The 17,673-nt window shown below is 41.7% G+C and overlaps 1 protein-coding gene across 2 annotated transcripts in view; it reads right to left on the minus strand.

Annotated features, from left to right (window-relative positions):
* The window catches only part of SLC35F2 (solute carrier family 35 member F2), a 69,649-nt gene that overhangs the window by 23,076 nt on the left and 28,900 nt on the right, over positions 1 to 17,673 (minus strand). For both annotated transcript variants that reach the window (XM_063671397.1, XM_054439958.2), the window contains exon 2: positions 2,947 to 3,122. In XM_063671397.1, coding sequence (XP_063527467.1) covers positions 2,947 to 3,122 — 176 coding nt within the window. The remainder of the gene's footprint in view (positions 1 to 2,946; positions 3,123 to 17,673) is intronic.

The raw sequence follows: 17,673 nt of genomic DNA on the forward strand, positions 1-17,673 counted from the left end.
GCGTGAGCTACCACGCCTGGCTTTGTGTATTTCTAATGTGGCCCCCTCCTAGTTTCCATTCTTCAAAACCCAAACTCCTGCAACAGCTCACCAGAGTTAGATTTTTTTCTAGTATGAAACCCTAGTTAAAGTATCATCAGAGACCAAGTGTTCAATAAAAGCACCAGAATGAAAATAAGAGAAAAGTGGTTAAATTCCCTTTCCCAACTGGGCACAGTGGTGTGCACCTGTAATCCCAGCTACTCAGGAGGTTGAGGTAAGGGTGGAGGACAGCTGGAACCCAGGAGTTCAAGACCAGCTGGGCTTACATAATGGGACTCCACCTCTTTAAGAAAAAAAAAAGGGGGAGGGTGGGGCGGGAGGAGGGCATTAAGGAAAAGAGCTAATACATGCTGGACTTAATACTTAGGTGATTGGTTGATAGCTGCAGCAAACCACCATGGCACACGTTTATCTATGTAACATACCTGCACATTCTGCACATTGTATGCTTGAACTTAAAAAAATAAAATAACTTTTTTTTAAAATCCCTTTCCTATCATAACAGAAATAAAATTTCTGGATATGAGCTTGTATGTCGCCATTTCTGACAAGCCACGGACTATCCTAGGAAATGGAATGTTTTCCTAGAAATTAATTCGTTATTTAACTTCTATTCATGGGCTTCTTCAAAGAAAAGTCTGCAAGTGATCATTCTTTTGGAAGAGATGTGCTTTCAAGTGAAAATTAAGTCTGTGATAAGCTTGAGAAAAGGCTTAGTGGCACACTGAAGAAACACCTTTTATTCCTCCAAATTATATGTATTCAAATTAATTGGATTCACTACTTTGGAGAATCTGGCATCACAGGAGATGCAGAGTTGGCACATATATGAGAAGGTTTTATGGCAAGATAACTCACAAATAAATAAAAGTAGTGAGAATCGTAACCAAATAATTATCAGTAAAATCCAATTAGCAGGAACATCTGGAAAACACAGAATTAGGCCGGGTGCGGTGGCTCACACCTGTAATCCCAGCACTTTGGGAGGCCGAGGTGGGCAGATCACCTGAGGTCAGGAGTTCGAGACCAGCCTGGTCAACATGGAGAAACCCCGTCTCTATTAAAAATACAAAAATTAGCTGGGCGTGGTGGCAGGTGCCTGTAATTCCAGCTACTAGGGAAGCTGAGAAAAGAAAACCACTTGAACCCAGGAGGCAGAGGTTGCACTGAGCCGAGATCGTGCCATTGCATTCCAGCCTGGGCAACAAGAGCAAAACTCCATCTCAGAAGAAAAACAAAAAACAAAACAAAAACACAGAATTAGTCTTCCTCAGCATCAAATGGCATGAGAAGCACCTAACAACCATCCCTTAGGGAGACTAACTGCACTGATGTATTTGGGAGTCTCACCAAATTCCTGAAGGCCAGTGCTTCCACAAAGAGCAAAGTCCAGGGTTATTAACCATGTACTGTGCCACTCCCAGCTCTTTTTTCTTTTCCTTTGGAGACAGGGTCTTGGTCTGTCATTTGTGCTTGAGAGCAGTGGTGTGATCTTGGCTCACTGCAACCTCAGCCTCCTGGGATCAAGCCATCCTCCACCTCAGCTTCCCAAGTAGCTGGGACTACAAGGGACACGCCATCATGCCCAGCTAATTTTTGTATTTTTTGTAGAGAAGGAGTTTCATCGTGTTGCTCAGGCTTGTCTTGAACTCCTGGCCTCAGGTGATCCACCTTGACCTCCCTAAGTGCTGGGGTTACAGGTGTGAGCCATCGCACCCAGCCCTAAATTTCAATAAAGACCTTTAGATAGCTGGTGCATGGGATGAAAGAAATTACTCTAATTTCCTAAGTGTGCACAGTGCTGTCCTTGTTCATTGGATTCACTAACCTTTGCGAGGCTTTTTCTTCTGCTATGTCGGCCACATCATTCAAAAGCAAGTAGTAAACTTAGAATCAGACCTTCAAACCCCTGTACAACAAAGGGTTAAACTAAAGTTTTAAAAAGTAATGAAGCTGGACAGGCACCTGTAATCCCCGCACTTTGGGAGGCCGAGGCAGACAGATCACGTAAGGTCAGGAGTTCGAGACCAGTCTGGCCAACATCTCCACTAAAAATATAAAAATTAGCCAGGTGTAGTGGCACGTGCCTGTAATCCCAGCTACACAGGAGGCTGAGGCACAAGAATCACTTGAACCCCGGAGGCGGAGGTTGCAGTGAGCCAAGATTGTGCCACTGCACTCCAGCCTGGGTGACAGAGCGAGACTCTGTATAAAAAAAAAAAAGAGAGAGAGAGACCATGCAACTGACGTGCCATTTACCATCTTTATTTAGTTGGAAGTAAATATTTTGGAGAGCAAGTTTCTTGACTTTAAGTGTTTTTAATATCATCTTAATATTTTAAAATATTTTTAAAATTGGGGGGGAAAACCTAACTTGTAATGACATTTACACTTTTTAGGTTGGGTCCAGTGGCTCACACCTGAAATCCTAGCACTTTGGGAGGCTGAGGTGGGCAGATCACTTGAGCCCAGGAGTTAGAGACCAGCCAGGGCACATGGCAAAAACCCATCTCTAAAAAAAAAAAAAAAAAAAAAAAAATTAGCCAGGCATGGTGGCACACTCCTATAGACACAGCTTACTAGGGAGGCCGAGGTGAGTGGATCACTTGAGCCTGGGAAGTCAAGGCTGCAGTGAGTCGAGATTGCACCACTGCACTCCAGCCTGGGTGACAGAGTGAGACCCTGTCTCAAAAACAAACAACAACAACAAAAAAAGAAAACAATTTTTTTTGGACAACTTCTGTGTTACAAACAGTATGGTGCTACTTACTTTAATCAACAATTTCAGAGAATTGTGCATAAGTCTCTAGTCACTACTTTCACGGAATTTAGAGGTGTCATACTTTTCTAGTAATTTTTATGAAGATAATTTTGTTGAAAAGATAATTTCCACATTTGACATACCTGATCGAAATGCCAGCATCACTGTATAAATTAGGAACAGCAAGCAATAATTGATAAAGCTCTGAAGCATGGGGGTGTTCACTTTGTATCTTTCTGCCAAATACTGGCTGGTGATGGCTGTCCCACATATACACAAGGACAACATCTGACCCAGGGCAATTGTTTTCAAAATATTCCTAGAAAATAAGGGAAGAAATCGGAATAGCATGCAAATAAGTTATACCTTACACACACACACACTCACACATGCACTGCTAAACACAAAGGGAAATGCTAATTATTCCAGGTGGTTCTTCATTTCATTTTATGAAATAAAAATTAAAATGTTAGTTATTGAAGGACTACATTTTTATTCTCTTTTATTTTTCTGATCCCCTCCATTCCCACAAAGGCATATTCCCCCATTTCACTGAACATCCATTTAGAGATCATTTTGATTACTCGGCTATAACATATACTTTGTAAAGTACACACGTGTGTGTGTATGACTTTTTTTTTTTTGAGACAGGGTCTTGTTCTATTGCTCAGGCTAGAGTGCAGTGGTGCAATCACAGCTCACTGTAGTCTTGACCTCCCAGACTCAAGCAATCTTCCCACTTCAGCCTCCAAATAACTGGGACTATAGGCACATGCCACCATGCCCATACTTTTTTTTTTTTTTTTTTTTTTTTTTTTGTAGAGATGGGGTTTCACTATGTTGCTCAGGCTGTGCTCAGGCTGGTCTCAAACTCCTAGGCTCAAGGGACCCTCCCACCTCGGCCTCCCAAAGTGCTAGGATTTCAAGGGTGAGCCACCCTGACTGGCCCTTACCCTGCATTTCTAACATGGAAACTAATTAAAGAAACAAGTTGACTGAGACAGAAGAGGCTACAATAATACCTATTTTCTGGATCAGATAATTGGATAGATAGCAATATGGTTAACCAAGATCCTAAAGGCAGAAGGAAAAGGCATATTTGGAAAGGATAATAGCTCCATTTTGGACATGCTGGATTTTGTTTAATTATGAGACAGCCAAGAAGAAATGTCCAGTAGGCAGCTTGGAGCTGGAAGCAAGGATTGGATTGGAGAAATAAACTTGAGAATCATGAGCATAAAGGTGGTGGCTGAATGTGGGGACATAATGAGATCACTAAGGCGTATAACTAAAAATCGGGAAGAAAAGAGAGCAAAAAAGAAATACTGTGGGAAACAGCAATATTTAAAGGGCTGGAGAGGCTGGGTGTGGTGGCTCATATCTGTAACCCCAGTACTTTGGGAGGCCGAGGCAGGCAGGTCACTTGAGGTTGAGTTCGAGACCAGCCTGGCCAACATGGTGAAACCGCATCTCTACTAAAAATACAAACATTAGCGGGGTGTGGTGGTGGGCGCCTGTAATCCCAGCTACTCGGAAGGCTGAGGCATGAGAATCGCTAGAACCCAGGAGGCGGAGGTTGCAGTGAGCCGAGATTGCACCACTGCACTCCAGCCTGGGTGACAGAATGAGACGACAAAAGGAAGAAAGGAAAGAAAGAAAAGAAAAGAGCTGGAGGGGGAAGACTCATTAAAGATGGAGATAAGAGGGCATGGCCAGAGAGGTAAAGGGAGAACTAGGAAGGAAGAAACAATCTGGAAGCGTAGAGAAGATGGTGTTTCAAAGAGGAAACTTTTTCTAAGCATTCTTCCTATCCTACTCTCATTCTACCCAAATCCAGTGTCCACGCTGCAGCAGGAGTGATGTTCTGAGTGTTAATATGATGAGATCATTTCTCATGTCTAAAACCTTTCGGTGGCCGGTTCCCCTCTGGCCTTAGGTGAAAGCCACACTTTAAAATGGCCTACAGGCAACCCATCATCTGAATCTCCAGCCTCACCTTGAACTACTCTCACAGCTTATTTCATTTTTAATTTTTAATATTTCTTCTAACACACAACAAAGTATGTATAATGTATAATCAACATGTATCCATGTATCTATCACCTCAAAAAATAAACAGTTTGCCAGGCACGGTGGCTCATGGTGGCTCACGCCTGTAATCCCAGCAACTTTCGGAGGCTGAGGCGGGTGGATCATGAAGTCAGGAGTTCGAGACCAGCCTAACCAACATGGTGAAACCCCATCTCTACTAAAAATACAAAATTAGCCGGGTGTGGTGGCATGCACCTGTAGTCCCAGCTACTCAGGAGGCTGAGGTAGGAGAATCGCTTGAACCCGGGAGGTGGAGTTTGCAGTGAGCCGAGATCGTGCCACTGCACTCCAGCCTGGGTGACAGAGCAAGACTCTGTCTCAAGAAAAAAAAAAAAAGAAAGAAAGAAAAAGAAACAATTGTCAGCTGGGCACAGTGGCTCACGCCTGTAATCCCAGCACTTTGGGAGGCCGAGGCGGGTGAATTACTTGAGCCCAGGAATTCGAGACCAGCCTGGGCAACATGCTGAAACCCCATCTCTACTAAAAACACAAAAATTAGCCGGGCACAGTAGTGCACACCTATAATCCCAGCTAGTGGGGAGGCTGAGGCACAAGAATAGCTTGAACCCAAGAGGCAGAGGTTAGAGTGAGCTGAGATCACACCACTACAAAAAAGAAAAAAAGAAAAGAAAGAAACATTTGGCAACATCGAGGTAGCCCACCTGTGTTCTCTCTAATCTCTTAGCCTTCTTGAGGTAACTAATTAGAACTTAGTATTTATTATTTTTATGCTTTTCTATATATTTTAATATTTATGTAAGTATCCCTAAGCAACAAATAGTATTGTTTCAAAATTTTACATAGACGGCATCATACTGTATATACTTCTGCAATTGTGGTTTTGATCAACACGGTTTGAGAGGGCCATCCATATTGATACATGAGTTCTTGTTCTTCCTTTTCAGTACTGTATAGTACTCTACCACATGACTACATCATGCTTTATTGATCCATTCCACTGTTGATGAATATTTTGGTTGTATTCCTTTTTCTTTTTTGTTTTCATATGTCTCTTGATGTAATTTTCTAAGAGTTTTTTCTAGTTTTTAGCCAGGTGGTAGAAATGGATTACAGATGGTGAGGCGTGGTGGCTCATGCCCGTAATTCCAGCACTTTGGGAAGCTGAGGAAGGAGGATTGCTTGAGCCCAAGAGTTCAAAACCACCCTGGGCAACAAAGTGGGACCCTGTCTCTATTTAAAAAAAAAAAAAAAAAAAAAAAAGGAGGGGGTTAGAGATATGCTAAGATTTAATCTCCTCAGTACTCAGGATGGCCTGATGGGAGCCATCTAAGGCATCTGCAGAGATTCCAGCCAGTTGCATTCTGCTGGGAGCAGGAAACTCAGAGTGTCCTACAAATATAATGACTTTCTATTTCTATAATAAAGTTTAAAGGAATCACTTGCTCTGGAGATAAATCCAAGAACGGAATTGGACGAGATGGTGTTTGTTCTTAGGGCATGAGCATCTTCAGTTTTGTTTTCCTAGACTGCTCTCCAAAAGGTTATATTACTTCATGTAGCTGAGTCTGGTACTCTCAAAAGGAAGGAATCTCCACTCTCCAAAGGGAAGGTGATGATGTCAAGAACTGGCCAAATCCAAGGACATTGTGTTAGGTTACTGGAGGAAATCTTCACCAAGATGAGCAAAACGTTAAGGATTTGCTCCCCTACAGGCAGCATTCTTTCTAAGCATGCTCTACCAGGCACCAGCTGATGAGCTAAACCAGATCCAGGAGTTGCTATCTCCTTCTCTTGTGCACACTTCCTCTTGAAGGAGTCATGGTTTGCATTGATTCGGGTCTTAGGCTGCCCTATCCTAGACAAAGGAAATTCACCACTTAGTCCGGTATAGTGCACCAGGAGTCTCCAGGAATGTGAGGCCAAAGCCAAAGGCTGAAAAAGTTCATTCATTTTGTGTCATTATTCCCAGCCATATCCTTCTCTCAGGAACCATGTGGGGAGCGGTACCTGGCCGAGGAAATGGTTCCAATTTTCCTATATTTCATTGTTCAATTAATACCTATCACAGCTCACAATCTCAATAACATGATCCTGACAACAGCCCTGAGAAAAGTCCTATTGCACTCATGTTACAGATGGAGAAGATGACTCAGAGCGGGTCCAGAATTCACCCATCATCATACTGTCCGTAAAAGGCAGAAGAGATCAGTGCTCCTAACTATTAAAAGACCAGATCACAAGATTCAAATTTGCTTAAAGGTGGCTCACACCTGTAATCCCAGCACTTTGAGACGCCGAGGCGGGTGGATTACCCAAGGTCAGGAGTTTGAGACCAGCTTGGTCAACATGGTGAAACCCCATCTCTACTAAAAATACAAAATTTAGCTGGGTGTGGTGGTACACGCCTGTAATCCCAGCTTCTCGGAAGGCTGAGGGAGGAAAATCGCTTGAACCTGAGAGGCGTAGGTTCCAGTGAGCTGAGATTGTACCACAGCACTCCAGCCCCCTGGGCAACAGAGTGAGAGTTTGCCAAAAAAAAAAAAGGAAGAGAGAGAAAAGAGAGGGAGGGAGGGGAAGGAAGGAAGGGAGGGAGGGAGGGAGGGAGGGAAGTAGGTAGGAGGGCTCTAAGGAAACTTCCTCTCTTCCCTGGAAGGAAGTCTCAGAATTGCAGAACCTTGGCACTAACCCACTTTAATCAAGGAGACTGGGGCCCAGAAGAGAGTAGTGTTTTGCCTAAGATCACACAGGAGCAGTGTTAATGCCCAAATTTCCTGGCCATTAAACATCTGCTATCCCTCCTACAGCACACAGTCTTGGGATAACAGGTGGGTCATCCCTCACAGTTGGTATCTTCCTATGTTCTATATCTCTTTCTTCTTCCTCTCCTTCCCCTCATCCCTCTCTTCCCCTCCTGTATAACTCCTGTTATGATTTTATAACAGAGTTTATATTAGAAAACCCCTTCAGGCTAGGCGCAGTGGCTCACACCTGTAATCCCAGCACTTTGGGAGGCTGAGGTGGGCAGATCACTTGAGGTCAGGAGTTCAAGACCAACCTGGCTGACATAGTGAAATCCCGTCTCTACTAAAAATACAAAAATTAGCTGGGCATAGTGGCAGATGCCTATAATCCCAGCTACTCGGGAGGCTGAGACAGCAGAATTGCTTGAAGCTGGGAGGCAGAGGCTGCAGTGAGCCGAGATGGTGCTACTGCACTCCAGCCTGGGCAACAGAGCAAGACTCTGTCTCAAAACAAAACAAAACCCTTCTTCAAAGCATCCCTGTACCTCGCCTTGCTGTCAGGAAAGAAGGAGCCTGGCCTGATCTCTCTCCTCCCAGTAGTCACACTGCTTCCCTGTACATCATGGGGGAGCTGGATGTCCAAAGTACCAGGCACAGAAACCCTAACCAAGTGGCTGATAACCTAATCAAATTGAGAACATTTTTCACATCTCATAATGGACTTGAAAGCAATTATAAATCTGAAATAAGTGAGAATAAAAAGTGTGGAAGCATTAAGCCCTCTTCACAAATTGACAGAATTCCTACAGTAAGCTCATATCTGCATTCTAAAATAGCACAATTAAGCAAGCTGTCCTCCAACTATAAAGCATAACTATCTTCTAAAAAAAGGAGAATCACAAATTGAGTATGGAGATTTAAAGTTACAGGAATGCACTTCTCTTGGCTCCAAATCATAATGACCTCATCTATAATAGAAGAGTAGGAGAGCAAGAGTGAGAGAGAAAAGCTGGTGGGGAGAGGGTAGGAAATTGAACAAAGGAAGAAAGAAGACAAAAACACTCAGACTTATAGACACTGAAGGCCTCAAAACAATTTTTGTTACTTATAGCTCCAAATTCATGTTTGTATAAATTTGTACAAGGTCCTGGTTCATGTGAATTCTGAACAGAGGAGCCCTCTAGACCATAACAAAACCTGTTCCTGTTTCAGCAAAGTTGCCAGAAGAAGCATGCATCTGACCTTGGGATAGATCCTGTCCCGGTGTTTCTAACGGAACCTCCACTGAAATGAACGTCAATGGCAGGATATGAGCCAACTCCAAGACAAACTTCCCCAAGGCAGCTTCACACTGGGGGAGCCAGGCTACCAGAATACACAGCAAACAAGAGTTATGGATCACCGAGGGCAGGAGTGGACAAACAGGTAGAAGATGGGCTGAGTAAGGTCACTTCCAACCACATTACTGTTAGAATCTATTTTATAACTTTAAGAATTTAAGGCATGAGGCCAGGCACAGTGGCTCAAGCCTGTAATCCCAGCACTTTGGGAGGCCAAGGTGGGCGGATCACTTGAGGTCAGGAGTTCGAGACCAGCCGGGCCAACATGGTGAAACCCCATGGTGAAACCCCGTATTTTTTGTAAAAATACAAAAAAAATTAACCAGTTGTGGTGGCACATGCCTGTACTTCCAGCTACTTAGGAAGCTGAAGCGGGAGAATCACTTGAACCCAGGAGGCAGAGGCTGCAGATCACACCACTGCACTCCAGCCTGGGCGACAAAGCGAGACTGTCTCAAAAAAAAAAAAAAAAATTAAGGAATGAAAGAAGAAAAGATCATGAGGCACTTTATTTCCCTCCTTCTTTCTTCTAGGAAACCTAAAATCTATATCATAACCTCCCTTCCATTCCAAAATACTTATGTACCTGATTTCCAAAGAAAATATACTTTTATTTATGTCTTCAGTCAGTAAGCTCCTCAGTCATATATTCACCAAAGTTCAATGGTTGTTAATATGTGCCAAGCACAAGGAATTTAGAATTAAGACTCACCTATTTTCTAGTCCCAGACCCTCTTTCTTCTCCCCAGAACACATCGGGGAGCTCCACTGTGTGCCCCCACAAAATACCACAACCCTCCATCATAGGACCCACCACACCGCTTATGACTGTTCTTTCCCCAAAACTCTAAGCTCCAGGAGGAAAGCGACATTATATTCTCCTTGATTAATAGTGCCTGGCAAATAGGGCATTTGCTATTGTTGAACAACCTCAGGAGTTTTCTGTGTGAGGAGTCAGACAGACCTCCAACACAAAATCACAATAAAATGAGAAAGGGTTAAAATAAGAGTTGTGCATGCAGCCAAGGAGAAGCAAGCTCAAGACGTCCTGGAGAAGGTTCACAGAGGAGTCAAAACAATCACACACCTGAAAGGTATTTCAGGGAGATTGAGGAATGGAGGAAAGGCCATAATACAAGTTTGTGCCTAATTCAAACACTAGTTTTACATTATATATATATATGAGACACAATGATGGGATGCATTCATATACACATATATATAATATATATATGAGACACAATGATGGGATGCATTCATTTCTTTAGCTCTTCTTTATTTACTATTTCAAATTAGATAGGCAGTCCTCTAATGATTATATATTAAAAAATCACTGGGCTTTAAAAATAACACTGACACCAAGACCCCAGCCCTAACCAACTGGATCAGATTCTCAGGGGGTAGATTCCAAGTATCAGCCTATTTTAAGTCTCCTAGATGAGTCTAAGACACGATCAGGACGGCAAACCACTAAACTATTCTTTCCTTTTTATTTGAAGGAAAAAAGGAGTTCCAAATGACTGATAAGATGCATTATTTGAATGCAAATTATGCATTCCCTTCACTTTGTGTCTCAATAAATCTGTGCTGCTAGGTTGCATGTTGTCAGCTAAAGGCAGGATTTCATATTAATGCTAAGACTCCTATGGAACATAGTTACTTGGTGGAGATTTTAAAATCCATTACATCTGCCACCTGTAAATACCTGGTAAAGAATAATAACTTCCAGTACGTCTATAAAAATCCTATTATGAACCCAAAAAGAAATATTCATTTAGGCCAAGTTCTCACACTCTGCACATAAGCTACCCAGTTTCTATTTCTAAAGCATTTTAAATTATATTGGAAGCATGTCTGGAAATAAATTATAAGTAGTTTTTGGCCAGGCACTGTGACTCACACCTGTAATTCCAGCACTTTGGGAAGCAGAGGTGGGCAGATCACTTGAGGCCAGGAGTTTGACACCAGCCTGGCCAACATGGCAAAACCCCATATCTACTAAAAGTACAAAAATTAGCAAGGTGTGGTTGGTGTGCACCTATAGTCCCAGCTACTCAGGAGGCTGAGGCAACAGAATCGCTTGATCCCAGGAAGCAGAGTTTGCAGTGAGCCAAGATCATGCCACTTCATCCTAGCCTGGGCGACACAACTAGACAGTCTCAAAAAAAAAAAAAAAGAAAAAAGAAAAGAAAGAAATTATAAGTAGCTTTTCTTTACATAGTGAGTAGCAGCCAAGATGAACTGTTTTCTTTCCATCTCCATATTCCTACGATTCAAAAGTTTAGCCATCAATGTATCATCTAATTCTAGTAAGCATAAGTAGCTTGCAATTGTGAAGAACCTACATTCTGTTAGTCATATTCAAAACTCAAAGTAGCTAAAAAAGTCAAATTTTAAAAAATAGATAGTGTAGTGGCATATATGATCACCTCACAAAGAAGGCAAGTAAAAGAAAGGAAATCAGTGTTTTCTTTTTGCTCACCGGATGATGTCTTACTCGGGAATAGGTGCTCAGTAAATGTTTATTAAGTTAACAAAAAATGCTACTATTATGAAGATGGCATCATGTTAAAATGCAAGGCAGACAATACTGTAGACAAGAGGCCCTCAAAAGTAAACTCAATGAATGTTACAGTGGAAAAAATACAAACTCCAGAGTTAGATAAAACCGGGGTCTGGATTTAAATTTGAAACATGAAAAAGAGAAGAGAAACAGGTACAGGCAAGTGAAAACAGTGGTTCACACCATGTGTTGTTCTGGAAAAGGCTAGTAGAGAGTGCAATTTGGATGTGGCCTTCAGGAAAAGATTATTCCTTCTGAACATAGCAGAAAGAATCCTAGTCTTTGAATCCAAAGATCTAACTCTACTCTTTATTAGTGTTAGGTAGTTCTCTTATATCTTTTTTAAGTGATTGTAATACCACCTTTATGCGCCTAAGGGTTAATTGATGTAACCTATAAAAGTACCTAGCACATCCACCCACCTGAGGCACTGAGTGCATTTTATTTCCTTCCTTACTCTGGCTTGCCCTGTCTTTTGGTAACCTCTTGACCATACCTGTCTATTCTATATATGCACCATCCAATAGAGTAGCCTCTACCCATATGCAGCCACTGAGTGTTTGAAACATGGCTAATGTGAATGAGGAATTGAATGTTTAATGTAATTTCATTTCAACTTAAATAAAATGGCCATATATGGAGAATGGCTACCAAATTAGACAGTGAAGCCAGGGATCAGCATTGTGCAATACTGTATATGTTACCACAACGATGGAAATGTTTGAAAAGTAGCTCTTGAGCACTTGAAATGTGGCTAGTATAAATGAGGAACTGAATTTTTTGTTTTATTCTATTTTAATTAATTTTCATTTAAATAACCACATGTGGCTGGGGGTTATAGTATTGAATAACACAGCTCTAGCCTGGTGCTTCTCAAATTTTCATGTGATATGAATCATCTAAGGCTCTTGTTAAAGTGCAGCTTCTGATTCAGTAGGTTTGGAGAGAGGCCTGAGATTCCACATTTCTTTCTTTTTTTTCTTTTTTTTTTGAGATGGAGTCTCGATCTGTTGCCCAGGCTGGAGTCCAGTGGCACGATCGCGGCTCACCGCAACCTCCACCTCCTGGGTTCAAGCGATTCTCCTGCCTCAGCCTCTCAAATAGCTGGGATTACAGGCGCCTGTCAACACGCCCAGCTAATTTTTGTAGTTTTAGTAGAGATGAGTTTCACCATGTTGGTCAGGCTGTTCTCGAACTCCTGACCTCGTGATCCGCCCACCTTGGCCCCTCAAAGTTGTTGGGATTACAGGCGTGAGCCACCGCGCCCGGCCTGAGATTCCACATTCCTAACAAGCTCTCAGGAGATACTTATGCTGCTGGTCCATGGACCAGACTTTGAGTGAGCAAGGGTCTACAGCAATGCTTCTGATTCTGAGGTCTCTCAACTTTTAGGAATCCATGGAAGAAGTGAATGCAATCCATGGGCTGTTCAGGATCCGTTTTTGACACTTCAAAAACTTAATAGTACTTCTGACTGTTGCTGTAAAAGCGCAAAATAATAAATCTCTATTTCAGTGGGAGAGTTTGGGGGTGCTGACTTGACAATTTCTAGCAATTTTGTCTCAAGGAATCTACCCCAAGGCAACTCTGGCAAAAATACAAAAAGGTGTATTTACAAAGCTATTCATTGCAGCACTATTTATACTAGCAAAAGACTAAAGGAAAAAAACAAAATGTCTAACAATGGGAGACTAGCTGAATAAACACACAGGAGTACTACTGTACAGCTATAAAAAGCAAGGCACATATTTATATGTACTGTTATAAAGTGACTGCCAGGTATACCTTTTTAAAAAAGGAAGCAAATGTGGAGAAAAATGGGTATGGAATGCAAATATTTATCTATAATTTTGTTAATTTTTTAAAAGGAAAGATAAAACTTTTTTTTTTTTTGAGATGGAGTTTTGCTCTTGTTGTCCATGCTGGAGTGCAATAGCTCGATCTGGGCTCACTGCAACCTCCGCTTCCCAAGTAGCGGGGATTACAGGCATGCGCCACCATGCCCGACCAATTTTGTATTTTTAGTAGAGACAGGGTTTCTCCATGTTGGTCAGGCTGGTCTCGAACTCCTGACCTCAGGTGATCCATTCTCCTTGGCCTCCCAAAGTGCTGGGATTACAGACATGAGCCACCGCACCCAGCCAAAACAAAACTTTTTAAAAGTTGTGTATAGGGAGGACAGCAGAGGGAGCAAAGTAAAAGGTGTATGTCTGACTATACCTTGTTTTATAGATTTGCCTTTGAGGCCATGTAAGTATGTTACATAACTTACAATTATGTAAAACAAAAATTAAATTTAAAAAAGCCACATCTAAAATAAAATTTAAAATGTACTTGATGTTTTAAAAATTGGTAGCAAAACCGAACAGGAACTATTTCAAGGGACTTTAAAACATACTAATTTGGCAGTACACTCCTAATAAAATATACCATAGGATCAAAAAGAACTGTACAATAGCTTAAACTGTTTTGATATGGTGTTGATATTATTCTGGGAGTATGTACAAATACTGTGGAATACAGAAAATAAGAAAATTATATTGATGGGAGCCCCTTTAACCTCTTCTGGTTTTGAGTGCTGTGTCCCCCTACAATATGACTATTGTATATACATATTGATATATGAATATTGTATATACATATTGATATATGAATATTGTATATACATATTGATATATGAATATTGTATATACATATTGATATATGAATATTGTATATACATATTGATATATGAATATTGTATATACATATTGATATATGAATATTGTATATACATATTGATATATGAATATTGTATATACATATTGATATATGAATATTGTATATACATATTGATATATGAATATTGTATATACATACATATACAATATGAATATTGATGTATTCATTGGGACATATAGAAAAAAGAAGATGAAGATGTAAGATTGAAGAGGCTGAGTTAAAAACCTTATAGTTTTGAACTTTACTGAAAGGTACAACTGACTCATGAGTACTTCGTAGTATGTCATGAGTATTTCATAATATATACATATATATCCTATCTCTTTCCCCTAAAAAGCTCTGAAACAATGACTAATCCATTAATTATGAACACCCCTAGTGCCTAGATAATGGCAACTAAATACTACCTCCTGCTAAAAAGAACTAGGAGCTGGGCGTGGTGGCTCACACCTGTAATACCAGCACTTTGCGAGGCCAAGGTGGGTGGATCACTTGAGGTCAGGTGTTCAAGACTAGCCTGGCCAACAGGGTGAAACCCCATCTCTACTAAAAATACAAAAATGGCTGGATGTGGTGGCTCACGCCTGTAATCCCAACACCTCAGGAGGCCGGGGCGGGAGGATCACCTGAGCTCAGGAGTTCAGACCAGCCTGGCCACCATGGCGAAACCCCGTCTCTACTAAAAATACAAAAATCAGCCGGGCATGGTGGCATGCACCTGTAATCCCAGCTACTCAGAAGGCTGAGGCAAGAGAATCACTAGAACCCAGGAGGCAGTGGTTGCAGTGAGCCGAGATCACACCACTGCACTCCAGCCTGGGCGACAGAGCAAGACTCTGTCTCAAAAAAAAATAAGTAAAATAAATTAGCTGGGTGTGGTGGAGCACCCATAATCCCAACTATCCAGGAAGCTGAGTGAGGAGAATCACTTGAACCCAGGAAGCACAGGTTGCAGTGAGCCGAGATTGCATCATTGCACTCCAGCCTGGGCGACAGAGTAATACTCCGTCTCAAAATAAATAATTAAATAAGTAAGTAAACAAAAATAAAAAGAACTAGAGCTTTTTGGAGAATGGCTGATTTCAGACCTGGGGCAGGAAATGTACAAAATAAGCCTGAAACATCTTGTCACACCAAATAGCAAGAAAACTAAGGATTGAATCTATGACAAAAATAAATTCTTAGCACTGGGAAGAATAACTGCAATGGACTGAAACACCTCAAATGTTTAAACCCATGAGTTAACAGCAATACTGGCTGGGCACGGTGGCTCAGGCCTGTAATCCCAGCACTTTGGGAGGCTGAGGCCGGTGGATCACAAGGTCAGGAGTTCAAGACCAGCCTGGCCAACATGGTGAAACCACGTCTCTATTAAAAATACAAAAATTAGCTGTGCCAGTGGCGGGGAGCCTGTAATCCCAGCTACTCAGGAGGCTGAGGCAGGAGAATCGCTTGAAACCAGAAGGCGGAGGTTGCAGTGAGCTGAGATCGCACCACTGCACTCCAGCCTAGGTTAAAGACCTAAACTCCATCTCAAAAAAAAAAAAAAAAATAGCAATACTAAAAAATTTTTTTAACTTGCTGGTCTTCTTTGGAGGGTGCTAGGGAATGAACTTACTATTTTGAAGACTGGTGAATAAAAGAAATGAATTAATGTTTATCCTGCCCTTCTTATACAAATTATATCTCAGGGTAATCAAAGAGTTGATGAAAAGGAGTTTGTCCTTGTGGAAATAGTCTGTATAATAAATTAAGATGGGATGACAAATAAAATATCACTTTAGGAGCCCTAATAAAATAATGGATCTAGACAAAACATCAATAGCTCCTAACATAACAAAAAAGAAAGAGACAAGAAAAAATTATATGTCTCCTGCTATGATTTGAATATCTGTCCCCTCTAAAACTCATGCTGAAACTTAATCTTGGCCAGGCGCGGTGGCTCATGCCTGTAATACCAGCACTTTGGGAGGCCGAGGCGGGCAGATCACTTGAGGCCAGAAGTTCGAGACCAGCCTGGCCAACATGGTGAAACCTTGTCTCTACCAAAAATACAAAAAATTAGCCGGGAGTGGTGGCGCACGCCTGTAGTCCCAGCTACTCAGGAGGCTGAGGCAGGAGAATTGCTTGAACCTGGCAGGCGGAGGCTGCAGTGAGCCAAGATCGCGCCACTGCACTCCAGCCTGGACAACAGAGTGAGACTGTGTCTTGGAGTGGGAGGTTGGTAGGAAAAAAAAAAGGAAAAAAAAAAAAGCTCATGCCTGTAATCCCAGCACTTTGGGAGGCTGAGGTGGGCCAATCACCTGAGGTCAGGAGTTCGAGACCAGCCTGGTCAACATGGTGAAACCCATCTCTACTAAAAATACAAAAATTAGCCAGGCATGGTGGCAGGTGCCTGTGATCCCAGCTACTTGGGAGGCTGAAGCAGGAGAATCATTTGAACACAGGAAGCAGAGGCTGCAGTGAACAGAGATCGTGCCACTGCACTACAGTCTGGGTGACAGAGTGAGACTACATCTCAAAAAAAAAAAAAAGCCTGTTTGACTCCCAGTGCACCCTTCTCGTCCCGTGATGCCTTCCACCATGCTATGACACAGTACGAGGCCCTCACCAGAAGCCAAACAGATGCAGCTGCCCAATCTTTGGACTTCCCAGCCTTTAGAGCTGTACGAAATAAACTTCTTTTCTGTATAAATTACCAGTCTTGCATATTTTTATAGCAACAAAAAACAAACTAAACTAAGACACTTCTTGATGGTAGTACATAATACCTATGAAATCTCACACACAAAAAAAAAACTACAGAGTTTTTAACCTGGGGCACATGGACCAGGTCCATGAAAATATTCTAGGGTCTATGAACTTCAGTAGAAAAAAATATATATATCTTCATTTTCAGTAACATTGAACTAAAATTTAACAATCCCTTCAATTATAAACATAGGCAACAAACTATAGTGGTGCTAGCAATACTTAAGACTTTGCTGCCAAAAGACTTCACAGATATTTTCACTTCGTATGGCAACTATAGCTAAAATTTCAAATAAAATTTATATTCATCACTACTCCAAAATCATGGTAAACCAGGCATGCTGGCTCACACCTCTAATCCTAGCACGTTGGGAAGGGCAAGGCGGGAGGATCACCTAAGGCCACAAGTTGGAGACCAGCCTGGGTAAAATAGCAAGACCTCATCTCTATAAAAGTTAAAAAAAAAAAAAAAAAGGCTGGGTGTGATTGTGCATGCTTGTAGTCCCAGCTACGTGGTAGGCTGAGGAGGCAGAATTGCTTCAGCCAAGGAGTTTGAAGCTGCAGTGAACTATGATGGCACCACTGCATTCCAGCCTGGGCAACAGAGCAAGATGCCATCTCTTAAAAAAAAAAAATCGTAATTCAAAACTCATTGTGATATTTTGTTACTTAGTAAATTTTAAAGAAAAGAAGCCTCTATAT

The sequence above is a fragment of the Pongo pygmaeus genome, chromosome 9 (assembly GCF_028885625.2).
Source record: "Pongo pygmaeus isolate AG05252 chromosome 9, NHGRI_mPonPyg2-v2.0_pri, whole genome shotgun sequence".
Taxonomy (NCBI): Eukaryota; Metazoa; Chordata; class Mammalia; order Primates; family Hominidae; genus Pongo; species Pongo pygmaeus.